Source organism: Mauremys reevesii, linkage group 15 (genome assembly GCF_016161935.1).
Source record: "Mauremys reevesii isolate NIE-2019 linkage group 15, ASM1616193v1, whole genome shotgun sequence".
Taxonomy (NCBI): domain Eukaryota; kingdom Metazoa; phylum Chordata; order Testudines; family Geoemydidae; genus Mauremys; species Mauremys reevesii.
Genome location: NC_052637.1, coordinates 33,571,183 through 33,584,998, shown reverse-complemented (window position 1 = coordinate 33,584,998; position 13,816 = coordinate 33,571,183). Strand labels below are relative to the sequence as shown.

Genomic DNA, 13,816 nt, shown 5'->3' with positions numbered 1-13,816 from the left:
AAGTGTTTTAAATTTAAAATGGGGGGATTGCATTCAGAGGCTTGCTGTGTGAAAGGGGTCACCAGTGCAAAGATTTGAGAATCACTGCTATAGAACAAGCACATCTTTGCATCACTAGCAGTCTTCCTGTCCTCTATGGTGTAGGATATATGATGATAACCATAGGAATGTCTGTTGTGATGTATGAAGGAGTGTTATAAGAAATTATAAATCAGCTTGCAGCAAAGGACACAAAGTTGTGTAGATGCTGCAGTGAAAAGAGCTGGTGTTCTAATCCATTTTAGCAGTGTTTGCAGGTTTTATTTTAAATGCTGCTGAAACACAATAAATGGGGGGGGAACCCAACACCAAAACAGCATTTTATATTTTATAGTACCTTTTATATAAGGAGCTCAGAGTGTTTTACAGTAATTATTGTATAGAAGAAAAGATGTAGCTGCTCTACTCACACAACTCCCATCATATGTGTGAGGAGTGCTTGCTTGTCTGTAAAGAACCCTGCCAAATCCAATTGGTGGTATTTTGCTCTCACGTTGCACAGAGATAATAAATGACTTTGCAGTTTGCACGGCAATGGGTGTCTTACAGGATCCAGGTCTAAATTTCACATCATCCTTATTGGTGAGTGGGTGTGGTACTGTGTATAAAATTCAGTGAGCTCCAGTGGATAGAGCAGAAGACTGGAAGGATACCAGGGTTCTATTCTTGCCCCTGCCGCTGGTTCTTTGTGTCTGTGGGTGAGTCGTACTCAAGGGAATTTTCAAAGGGCCCCCATCTGGGTGGTCTGCAGATGATTTGGGAACCTGGTTTTGGGCACTTGGACAACAGTGTTTCCAAACCAAATGTCGGTGGTGCTTGTGGAAATTCCATTCCCGGTATTGGGTGTCCAAACTTTCTGGATGTTTCCCGCTCAGAGTGCCATACACTTTGACTTTCACAAGTTAACTGTGATGTGCTGTGCTCTGCATCCCATCTCTGTACCTTCCCTGTTTTAGATACGAGTGCTTCCCCTCACTCCTCAAGGTAATTGAAAAATCTGTATCAATCCTCTTCTGTGACACCTGTAGCCTGCTTACAGAAAAAGATGGAAGGGTAGTGGGGGGACAGCTTTTCAGTCTCTTCTCTCAGACCCTCTCTGTGCACATAAAGTAGAGCGTTTCAAATTTCCCTCAGTGTGCTTGGCTTCTTGACTGGCAGCATCAAAAATGGCCGAAAGAGATAAGGAAACAGGCATAAATTCAAGAGGATGTTTGACTTGACATGCTCTGCTGCCATCCCTATAGCAAAGGGGAGGAATATTTTATTTGCAGGCAGGGAGGTCTAGAGGCAGGTAAGCATAAATACTGCAAAATGAGACATCCGGGGAGCAGCAATGTCTAAGGTCAGCTTTCTCTGAAATGGAACATGGTAACAAGGCTTCTGCCATGGCATAGAAGCAATCAGTAATAAAAGCTGGAGGTGAAGCACAGCAAGCTGTCACCTTCAATAACAAGTGCAAAATGCCCTGTCCTATTTATAATCCATGTCCAGTTTTCAAAGGGGATTGAAAAGTGCCACACGTCTTTGCAATAGGTATTAGCTAGCCGTTAAGAGCAAATCTGGAACGTGGAAATATATAACACACATTTAAATTCTGCAATTGCAGTTTCCACGCCGGTGTCAGTTTTACCCTCGCTAACGGCAGTTCTTTTCTTCCCTTCATCTTCCCACGACAGCTGCAGCCTCCAGTGTGAGCGCGATCTGTCTGTCCAAAACTTAAGTGGATTCTGATATAGATGAAGCGCTGGGACCACATACATAAAAGGAAGGAAAATCTTTGCAGGGGCATATTTCTTCATCTGGCTCCCTGGAGCCCACCCCCAAAAAAGTATCGAAGCAGCACAAAATAATAAAATATCCTTTTTTAAAAAAAAAAAAAAAGTAAGGAATTTACCTGTGTCCAGAAGCTCATCTCTCAGAGAGAGAGAGAGAGAGCTCTGAACAATACAGGAAGAATATCCAGGTTAAGCTTTTTCCACCTGGAAACTTTGGACCAATTATTAAGAAAGCGATTAAGATCCTAGAACAGCAAATCGGAATAGTCAGAGCCAATGCAGCAAATGGGAAATACTCTCCAGTTTTTTTGTTTTTTTTAAAAAGAGGAGGAAGAGAGATTGAAAAGGAGCCTGTCATTGCCTTGAATAATGGCTGCAGACGAGGCTGTGTGAGAGGAGAATGGGCACACCTTTGCAAACGCTGCAGAGAAACAGGCAAGCTAAGAAATATAGTAAGGTTCAGAAGAATAAACTGCTCTCTATGTAATCTCCCAAGATAGTCAGAACTGTGTCAGCTTTAGCCAAGGATACTGTTGACCCATCGGTAGGGGATGATTGTTAATTTTTTGGGGGCATGAAAAATGCCCCTCAAATAACAGAATAGCTGCAGAGCACCAGAATAACACTGCCATCTCAGATAGGGGAAGGGTATCCATTGTTCAAGCTCAGTGGATAAACACAACTATGGACAGATGGATGATAGAAGTAATCTCTGAGGGATATTCAGCAGAACTGTGGAGAGGAGGGGGGAGTGTTTTATCCCTTTGCCAACTTCACAGGCACCATGAAAGCAGAGGACTGCTACTCCCAGTCTTTGAGACAAATGAGATAAATCAAGAGCTCTCCCAGATCAGAAGAACTTTTAGGGAGTGCTCCCCCTTTAAAAAAAAACAAACCAAAAACAGAACAGCATTATTTTCTCTCTTATGGTATCTATATGGCCCTCATCATCACAGCTACACATTAGTGAATTTTATCCTCAATACACCTGTGAGATAGATAAATATTATCCCCATTTTACAGATGGGGAACTGAGGAACAGCATAAACTGGGCAAGTCATTTAATTTAACACAAGAAGTCTGTGGCTGACTAGGGAATTTGAATCCAAGTCTCTTGAGTTGCAATTTAGCTCCCTATCCATTAGACCATCCTTTCTATTTAGAACTAAGAGCTGTTTGGCTGGCTTAGACTCATTTAGGAGAGCATCTTTTACATCAGCATCTCCTGAACTGAAATCCATCCTACAGCTGCTAATCTGACTGACCTGGAGGCAAAAGAAATTTTACACCAGATCAGATGTTGCATGTTCTTTTTCATCTGTCAGGCAGGCAAATGGTGGCTGATCTAGACAGAACTATTTCCCCTCTTTCTGCTGCTCCTTTCTTCCCTGGAAGTCTGCTTTCCTGAGTGTCATCCTCCTTCATTAGCTTTAGATCCGTCTTTTCTGAAGAGAGATGGGCCATCGTCCCTTCCATATTCCTCCCTCCAGCTCCACTGTGTTTTACGGTCATTTATAGTGAAATGCATTGTTTAGTACTTGGGACTTGATCTGGTATTATTCAAGTCAATGGAAGTTTTTCTATCAACTAGAATGGGAACAATCAAGCCCTTGATGGGAATATTTGGCTTGATTCTCCACTGTCCTGCTCTTTTTTCCCCCCACTTACAGATAACTTATGTTGATGAAAAGTGTGTGTAAACTGCTACTGAAGCAGAATGTGTTCATGTTTTTCAGGTGGCCTGTGTAAGTTTTATGGTGTCCTTAACTATTCGCTTCCTATTGCTTGGACTTAATGAAGTGACTTGTGAGTACATTGTTACTGCTTTGCAACACTACCTCATTTGTGAGACCAGGGCCAGAATCTTTGCTGGTTCTAGCTTCTGCTCAGAACTGTCTAGGAGTTATTTACTCTGGAGGGTTGCTCTAACCTGCCTCCAGGAGCACTGTTTGCCAGTTGGAGATAGTCAGAGCACAATGAACTCTGTTCACTCTTCTTCCCCACCCCCAATAATATACCTCTGTTCTCCTCAATTCTTGAAATGATTGGAGCAAAGGAAACCAATGTGATTTTGATAGTGCCAAATTGGCCACATGGGCCTTCAGTTTTAGTCATAGAGGAATTGTTAGCCAGGCCACCAATCACATAGTTCCATGGTCCAGTTAGTGCACCTAAATCCTGTAGCACTGAAACCCAATGGGCCTCATTCTCATTTACTTTGAGGGCCCTTTATACCACACTGGCAGTGTGAAGGGGGTCTTCAATTGAGTAACTGTAATTTATTTCCACTTTAAGGCCCCTTCACACTGCCCCAGAATGGTATAAAGGGCCCTTAGTGTTAAGGAGAATCCAGGACCAACATCTTGGCTTTTGAAAGGTCATCACAACATTAGAAATATTATTTTGTCTCACTTGAGCGCTGTTCTTGGTATTAAAGGCGTTTCTAGTAACAGCGGTGCTGGTTTCCTGGATAGGCTCTTTGAAAGGACCATACGGTTGATACCCTTGCTCACACAGAGTAGTACTTCACTCCACAAACACTCCGATTAAACCAGATTTTCCAGTGTATTGAAGTCACGTCCATCTGTCCTTTCAACAAGTGAGTGATTAGCACTAAGAAACTACGATAAAGGAGGACAAAGAGCTACTGCAGCTATGTTGATGACATTCTCTTCACAAATTTTGATGGTTCCAATTTTCTGTCTCTACACCAGCACCTGAACTAATTCCGTATCTTGGCTTCTTCTCTGAAATTAGGTTTTTTTATGAAGCTAGCAAAGCTGGTATTACTTGGTCAGAATAATGGTGGTTGTTTTTTTTTGGTTTTTTTTTTTTTTGCGATCTTAAAATAAGCCAGGACATAAGCTTTAAGTGCTGGAGGATTTAGGAAGTCTGTTGGACTGTGAGATGATTTGGATTGGTGCCATGAGTGTCAGATGTAGTATGACTAAAAACCCAGGCCTATCTAACTAATTCAGTATGATCAAAATTATTTTTCTACCTCTGTGCTCTTGCGTTTTGAGGGATTTCGTTGTTATATGGTTTTGTTGGCATATAGTAGATTACTTTTCCTATTCTGAGACAGTGCATCTTTTTGTATTAGTTACAGTTAGTAAAACATAGGCAATAATTGCCATCTTCTCTTTATAGTTGTCAGTAGTTCATGTATCAGGTATGCTGTCATTATTATTATTTAAGTGTTTCTAGTAACATTACCTAAATATCATTTTTACAGTGCTAGGTAGGTCTTTTCTGTAGAGTCAGCACATAGTAGTTCTTAAGAATGCTTGCTTATGAGTAGGACCCTGCAAATCTGCAGATATCTGCTTTATATCCAAAGAGTGTATTTGTGGGCCACAGATGGATGCGGACCCAAATTTTATATCAAGAGCCTTTCAAATCTGCATCCGCGGACCATGTCTGCAGATTGTGGATCAGATGCGGATACGAATTGTATAGCTGCGCGGGGCTCTACTTATGAGTTAAGCTGGTCCACAGATCTTTGTGGGGATGGGTGGACGTGCTATTGACTTCTGCCATGGGTTTTGAGGGCACTTAATACCTTGCGTGAGGCACTCAGCTTTTCATAGGATTGGGCGCCTAATTTTGATGCCATAATATTGAGATTAACCCTGAGACGTGTTTTTTTCCCGAGTTTTCCCAAGTAGTGATAGATACATGGATTCTGTGTATAAGATTATAGGCTGGCTGAAGAAACCATCGACATTCACTGTGGCTGGAGAGATTGGAAAAAGAAAGAAAATGCATGTCAGTGACACATGATGGGACACACTTCTGCTTGTATGGAAGGCTGCAATAGGCCGTTGATAATTAGCTTCCCGTTGAAAAAGATATTCTCTGTCAGGAAAGAACTAAAGCAGAGCGGAACTCTGACATGATGTCAATAGCTCATGTGCCCTCTCAGGCAGGAACTTAAAATGGTTTCCTTGTAAAGGAAGTCCTATTAATTAGCATTAATAATTTATTGAACTATGAAGTCTCAAGGATATTGAGGCCATTTCTTTGAAGTGCTGAGTGCTCCCAGCCCTTATTGAAATGAACGGGAGTTGAGGGCGCTCAGCACCTTGTAAGGTCAGGCGTGTTGTGAAGTTGATACCAAAACATGCCTAGTTTCCTTTTATAGCATCATGTTACAAAGCTTTTCAGACATTAAATCTAGGCACAATTGAATAAATTCTCATTAGCTAGGCATTACCCCTCCTTACACAACACAGGGTGGGCTATTGTAGTGATGCATGCAGGCACTGCCACCACAAATAGGAGGGGTACAGCAGAAACCTGTGGAAGTGAATCTTAGAGCCCGAATCTACAGAGTCAGGCTGACGGGACTCATGCTATGGTGCTAAAAATAGCTGTATAGACATTCAGGCTTGGGCTGAAGTTCAGGCTCTGAAGCGTAGGTTAAAGTTGGTTAAAGTACTTGGCTAAAATTTAAAAAATGTCTGCAAGTGACATTTACAAGAACACTTTTGTATCATCACCATGTTACCCAAATACTATTATTTGGAGTGGATAGAACTGCTGTTTTCTGTATTGTCACATGTATTTGTCAGCCTTGTTAAAAGGAAGGTGGCTTTTATGGCAATGTTTGATGTTTTATAGATGGACTTACGAACAGTATGCAAGATTTCTTGTTAAATTGGGTGCAGTGACATAAAATGGTGCACCCCGCCGTGCAAACCGTCCTTTACTTCAGTAGTGTGCTTCAGCGCTCAGAGAATTGAGTCCAAAGTATTTTTAGTTTTCTCCAGCTCAAAGCTCGATTTAAGAATTTTGGCTTTATTCATTAATAATAGTACAGACACAGAATTTACGTGATGTGGCACATACCTTTTAAGCATGAGTAAAAGTGCTTATTACCAGTTGTGACCAACCAGACCAAGCAAGTGCATGTGTGCAGTTTCTAGTAGTAATAAGGTAGTGCTGTACAGTTCTATAGAACTTTCCATCTAAGGATCTCAGACTCTTTATTAACATTAATGGGCATGATTCTCATTTACACTCAGGCCCATTTAACACACACAGGCAGCGTAAAGCAACCTGAAATCAGGCACAGTTGTAATTGACACTTATTTTAAAGGGCCCTTGTATTCTGCCTGGGTGGTGTAAAGGGATATGAGTGTAAATAAGAATAAAGCTCCAGTGACTGTAGCCTTGCAGCACTTGTGTAAAATAAAGTATAATTATGGCCGTATCAGGTGGTTATGGGCAAATATAATTTTATAAATTATAACAGATTCACAGCTTTGGTTGAACATCTGCCACAAGAGCACAGGGACCAATTCCACTTCTTCATCTCAGGGGGCCAACTGGTGGCCAGAACTGCTCTTCAAGCATCCTTAGATGCTGCAGACACTACTGCCCGGTCCATCTGCCCGGCAGTGGTTCCGTGCAGGGCATCACGACTACATCTTATGGGGTTTCGGAGAGAAATAGAGTACACCATGGAGGACCTCCCCTTCAACAGTCGTATACTGTTCTCAGAAACTATGGGATGAGTCTTTGCACACTTTAAAGGTCTCTAGGCATATCTACACCTACAAATGAGAAAAGGTTTAGTAGTTCACAGACTGCCCAGAGATAACATCCTGCTCAGTTTTCCGGGTTCCATAGATTCACCGAACCTTCCCAGAAAGAGACATGGATTTCAGAGAAAGAGGGTTGTCCAAACATTCTCTATGATTACCCAGCCACCTTCAAAGCAACAGTTGTGATAGGTTGGTCCAGAGTTTGAATTCTGTCACACCTCTGGATTTACAGCTGTTTCCATTAGCCTTCCTCTCCTTTTTGGGAAACTGCTTTGCCTATTTCCAGCATTCTTGAAGCTGGATTGCTACAGACATGTCAATCATAGAGGTGATGACATTGCCTATGCCATTCATTTTATGTCACTCCCTTTCCCCATCCATCTTCAGGGATCTCTCTCAGGCTTTTATTGAGATGATAAGTGAACTCTCCTTCAGTTAGAAGCTTCAGAACCAGTTGCTGCTCCTCACAAGGGCAAAAGATTTTACTCAAAGTATTTCCTTGTCTCAAAGAAAGACGGAGGGTGGCGACTGATCTAAGACTTCTAAGCAAGTTTGTAAAGTCTTTAGAAGTTCAGGATGCTAACTCTGGCAGCTATAATTGTTTCAGTACAGAAAGGAGATGGATTTTTCAGCCCTGGACCTACAAAATGCCTATTTCCATATAGGAATACACCCATTGCACAGGAAATACCCACGCTTCACTGTAGGTCAGGATCAGGAAGAAGAGGTTACTCGCTTTGTGTGGTAGCTGCAGTTCTTTGAGATGTGTCCCCTTATAGGTGCTCCACTGCCAACCCTCCTTCCCTTCTGCTTTGGACTGTTCCTTAGGGGATGTTTGGGTGGAGAAGGAACTGACAGCGGGTTGCCCATGCAACATACCTTTTTACTCCAAAATGAGATGCATCTGCAGTAGTCTGATAAAATGAAAGCCACAGCTATGTCATTTCTCTTCTGTATAAATATCCTCCTCCTGCGTTGAAAGGGGTCTGGCAGAATACCAACACAGCTACTTATGTTCAGAGACCACTGATGTCAACACTGAAAAGAGAGGGAGCTTTTGTGGCAAATGGAGATCATTGCAACATCCTGTCACCCTTAAAGGGAAACAGGAATGTAGCACTTTGGATTGCAGCTGCAAATGGCGTCTACAGATGACAGTGCTGGTGCTAGCAGCGCTCTTGGGAAAATACTTCTGTGCAGTCTGTTCCTAGGGGCAAGTGATCTCTGGTGGGATCCACAGATTCAGTGATGCTTCCCAGGAGGGGTGGGGGGAGTTCTAAAGGTTCTGTACAATATACTGATTTAGCTATTTTGAATTGAGTCATCAGATCTGTGAGCAGATCAGAAATGAAAACTTGAGGATTTTTAACTTTCCTCACAAATACATAGTCTCCTTCTAAACTTTTTCCCACTTCATCATTTTTATAGTGTAGGTAATACCACAAAGAACCGATTCTCAGAAGTGTGTAATACAATCCTACAATGGATAAAACCGACACAACTATTAATTACAGTAATCTGAAATTTAGATAGAAAATCAATTTAAATATCGCTTTCATCAGTGAGCACTGAGGAGAAATTCTACTAATACCTTATCACATGGCTTCAGCTAGCTCAGTATGTTGCATCAAAGGCACTGGGCTTCAAGCAGACAGCTCAAACATGACCTCATCCAATTCTTAAATTGGGCACATTCTGCGGAGTTGCCTAAGGATATGGTCTATATGGCTTGAAGAACTCAGAGTAATGAACTAATGTTGGGAAAGGGGAATAACTTAGTCCATAATTTTAGTACTTTTATTTGATTTAATAAAATTGAGCATTTATTATGTAAGTACGAGAAATGAATTGCACAAGGAACATTTTGTATTGCTATGATGGTGGTCACATCCATATTCCCCACTGTTAAAAGATGGCTTTTTTTGTTTGGAGGAGTTGGAAAGTTGATTGAATGATGTACTGACCAAAGTAAGGCTAATAATTAGGGTGGATGGAGGAATTCCTGGAAATAAAATATAGATATGGCAGAAATATAAACTAGTGGCCATAATTGTGCCAAGCTTTGTCATTCCAGACAGTCTCATCTTCTTTCATCTCCTTCCTTTATTCTTAAACCCATCTTGGATTTATATGTTAATTTCATGTACCCATAATTTGAATGTGTGGATTGATTCCTTTGAACTGTGCCGTTTTTCATTTTGTTTTTGAATGTTTCCACATAGTGTATGTATGCAGTATGTGTGCCCATGAATAAATAAAAATAGGTGTGTGTGTGTATACAGTGCATATATATTATAGTCTTTCAATAAATTATCAGCAGGTAAGTATGCCTAGTGGTCTGTGATGGGATGTTAGATAGGGTGGGATCTGAGTTACTACAGAGAATTCTTTCCTGGGTGCTGGCTGGTGAGTCTTGCCCACATGCTCAGGGTTTAACTGATTTCCATATTTGGGGTCGGGAAGGAATTTTCCTCCAGGGCAGACTGGCAGAGGTCCTGGAGGTTTTTCACCTTCCTCTGCAGCATGGGGCATGGGTCACTTGCTGGAGGAGACTCTGCAGCTTGAGGTCTTCAAACCACACTTTGAGGACTTCAATAACTCAGACATAGGTTAGGGGTTTGTTACAGGAGTGGGTGGGTGAGATTCTGTGGCCTGCATTGTGCAGGAGGTCAGACTAGATGATCATAATGGTCCCTTCTGACCTTAAAGTCTATGAGTCTATAAATAGTGCCAAACACTGAGTGGGGGATGGAACCTAGGACCATCAGTGGCAACACCTGAGCTTAAAGGAGTGACTCCTTTTAATTATGAGTAAGTAGCAATCCTTTATCCTTTATAAGGGCCAGCCACTGGGACGAGATATGATCACATGCATTTAAGCAGTGTATGAAATTAAGTGCCTAATTACTATGGCAATGGAAACATAGAAATACCTAAATAAATAAACCCCGGGGTCTCATTTAGGTGACACAGCAGTGTAGGAGTTGCAATAAAGTATAGGGGGTTGTACATTTCCATTGTTCCTTCAAGTGGATTAAAAGAGGCACGCTGAGGGAATTTTGCTATTTGCAGCATCATGTAGGCTACCGATATAAAAAGCCTCATTCCTTGGCCATAAACTATAAAGTCAAATCTGTTTCTGTGCAGCGTAAGGCCATCATGTCAGATGGGCATGACTATAGGTAGCATAGAGACGACATACTGGATGTGCATCAGGTGTAAATATCACAGATAGGATTCCCAGCAAGGAGCGTCCATATGCTGGTTCATCTTTATTTTACAGTCCTGTGTTTACAGCACAGTTCCATTACTAATCCAGCTTTGGGTGTGATTAAGTTTCAAAAATAAAGAACAGATTCCTTGCTTATCAAATAAGACCTTTTGCTTCATGCTGATTCGCACGTTGGGCTAGGAGGGAAGGGTTTTGGAACACTTCCCACCCCCCCTTCATTCTGCGAAATGAAGGCTTCATGAGTCTGTTTTTTTCCATTCCATTGCAAGTCCCTGTAGGATCTGTCAAAACAGGTCTCTGGCACCAGGGTTTACTTTAGCTGCGCAGCGGAGTGCAAAGTCGTGTTCAGTGACTCTCTCTGCACAATTTTTGCATGATGTTTTGCCTGAACTGGTATTAAATGTTGAGGTTTCAGGGTTCAAGGAAGAACATGGCGCTGGGGATTGTCTCCCTAGCTGCCCTCCGACAGCAACACCACTGCCTTCCACTTGATTTCCTCAGTGGCTACAGACTGCCGTAATACAACAATTGCCCCGGCAATGCTCTTGCCTTATCTCGGATGTTTTAAATGGCTGTGATACGTATCTCAGCGTACTTTGCTTCCTTCACTACCTTTTATACGTGTAATTTTCATGTGTGCTGAACTGATAAAGATCTGATATGTCTGGAATGCACGGAGTGATGCCAGGTCATGCCCTTCTACTGTAGCTGAAACAGTTGCACAGACATCCAATTATTTAGTACAAAGCCTTGATAACCTAGTTTTCTTGTTCATTTCACACAGCTGAGAATGATGGCTTTCCATGCTAATGCAGAAAAGTTTAAAAGGATAGCAAATATATTACTTTTTCTGGTATTAGCTTTATTAAATGGAAGGGAGGACATGACATGGCACAACAGAATCAGTGTTTTTGTGTGTTTTTGGTACATTAGTTTTATGGTATTGATGAGTCTATTAAACAATTACTCTCCCCCCCCCCCCCCCGGATGGTCTGAAATAGATCACAATTTTAGAGTTGGCTATAAAATGGGTAAGATTGGTGGTTTCTCTGTTCTATGTACATATATTGGTTATAATAAATAATTTGCATTTATATAGTGCCCTTCATCCCAAAGATCTTTGAGGGGTGTGTGTATGTGTGTGTATATATATATATGTATATATGTGTGTGTGTGTGTGTGTATATATATATGTATATCACTTCATTACTGAAATTCAACCACCTATGGTCAACTGTGTATAATAATGCTACGGTGACACTTCAGCATCATTTTAAACTGCAGTGGGATTTTAAATAAGCGGAATAATTCCTAGATTTGATTTGGAACTCCCTCCACTCTTGCTGAAGCATCATGGAATTTTTAATAATGGTCAATACCATGCTATTAGATCTTTTCCGAAAGGCGTTATCAATAGCAGTTCTCAGAACCCCTTAGTACTAATGGGGAGAACTGTTCTGTGCTGACTTGGAGGCAAGAACATCTCCTGATGGACTGTGTCTAGCTTCTTGTAGCTGCTGTGAATTTATGGAGGTCTTCATCCAAATAGTCACGTAGCTTGACCCTAGTGAGGCATCTGTCCTGCAATCTGATATACATAGCTCGGAACCCTGTGCCTATATGGACCTCCGCTCCAGATCTTCTGGAATACACAGGCATAGGGGTTATCCTGTACAGATCAGACTGCAGGATCAGGGATAACATTTATGATCTGAATACTTGATATCCAGATAGTGCCTGCCCCAATGAGCTCACATTTGTACTGTCATTGTCTATATGTATGTACAGTGCCTAACACAATGAAGCCCCACCTGGTTTGAGGTCTCTAGACTGCAATAGAAATGTTTAATAATGATGATCTATAAAATGTAAAGAGTGCCCAGTGGAATAGCAATTCCAGTTAAATGTTTCCTGTCTTATTGACACAGCCCCAGTACTGCAAGCACCCTGGGTCCCCACACAACTCCTATGCTATAATGGCTGTGCTTTGGTTTCTCATAACCAGAAGGTTTCTGTCTTTGTCAGTATCATTAACTGAGTTCGGTTTTACTCGTTTCTGTTGTTTGCAGTCACTTAAATCGTCAAGAGAAACCAAATAAATACAGCTTATATGACTGACAGAACAATGTGTAATGATCCTCGTGTTCTATCATTTTTAGTCAGATTGTTATGACCTCTTTGTAATTTTTAATCAATAAATGTACTGCCATTAGATTCTTGGAATTTTCTCCAGGGTAATTGAGTGTCTTGTATAAAATAGCTGAACTCAAGATGAAATTATAACAGAAAGCTGTGAACTCCAGCATTTCTTTGACTGCGTGTTTACTTTCAGAAGTTGTCACTCACAGTGCAACGGCTTCAGAATAAACTATATACACCAAAATATAAGCTAGTGGTACGCTGGATAGTTGAGGTTTCCATAATACTCTGAGCATATGAAAATACTTAAGGTCAGAAACATTTAAATGTTTGGCTTCATCTTTTGGAAACCTATTGAAATGAAATGAAATGCAAGTTTGTTTTCTGTACCTGTCTATGCAGTTTAGACATTTTCTTTTTTAGTTGAGAGACTTCACACTGTGCTGATAAACTTTGGTGCAATTCTAATTTGCTTTAAGACTAAGAGGAGTAATGGTCTTGTGGTTAAGACACTGAACTAGGACTCAGGAGGTTTCAGTTCCTGGTTCTGCCACTCAGTTCCTCTGTGACTTCAGACCAGTCACTAAAGCCAAAGTTTTCACACATGGGTGCCTCAATTTCAGCTTCTAAATGCATACTTAGACAGCTAATTACAAGCGGCCTGATTTTCAGAAGTGCTGAACATGCATAAATCCCATTGAACTCCACTGGACCTGCCGGTGTCCAGCATTGTTGAAAATCAGACCAGGTTTATAAAGGAGCATAACCTTTTGCATCCAGGTTTGAAAACTTTGGCCATTATAGCTCTGTCTTTTGGTTTAACTATGTATAAAATTAATAATTGTATTGTTGTAGTTTCTAAGGGCTCTAGTCATGGATGAGGGCTGCATTGTGCTAGGCACTGTACAAATGCATGGCAAAAAGTCTGTGCCCCTAAAATGCTTACAGTCTAAATAATGGGAATAATGAAACCCCTGTGCTGTAATTAAAGTTTGTGATGCCATCAGATACCGTGGTGTTGTGGGTATGTAGACATCCCTATCACCACAGTACCTTGATTGAATTCAACAAGAGATGTGGCT

General features: G+C 41.2%; 1 protein-coding gene across 3 annotated transcripts in view; it reads left to right on the top strand.

Moving 5' to 3' along the window:
• Nucleotides 1-13,816, top strand: part of CA10 (carbonic anhydrase 10) — a 313,290-nt gene that overhangs the window by 35,794 nt on the left and 263,680 nt on the right. The window contains exon 3 of one of the 3 annotated variants that reach the window (XM_039502162.1): nucleotides 3,551-3,620. The exons of the other annotated variants lie outside the window; for them this stretch is intronic. Within the exon in view, the coding sequence (XP_039358096.1) occupies nucleotides 3,551-3,620 (70 nt within the window). The remainder of the gene's footprint in view (nucleotides 1-3,550; nucleotides 3,621-13,816) is intronic. 3 annotated transcript variants of the gene reach the window in all.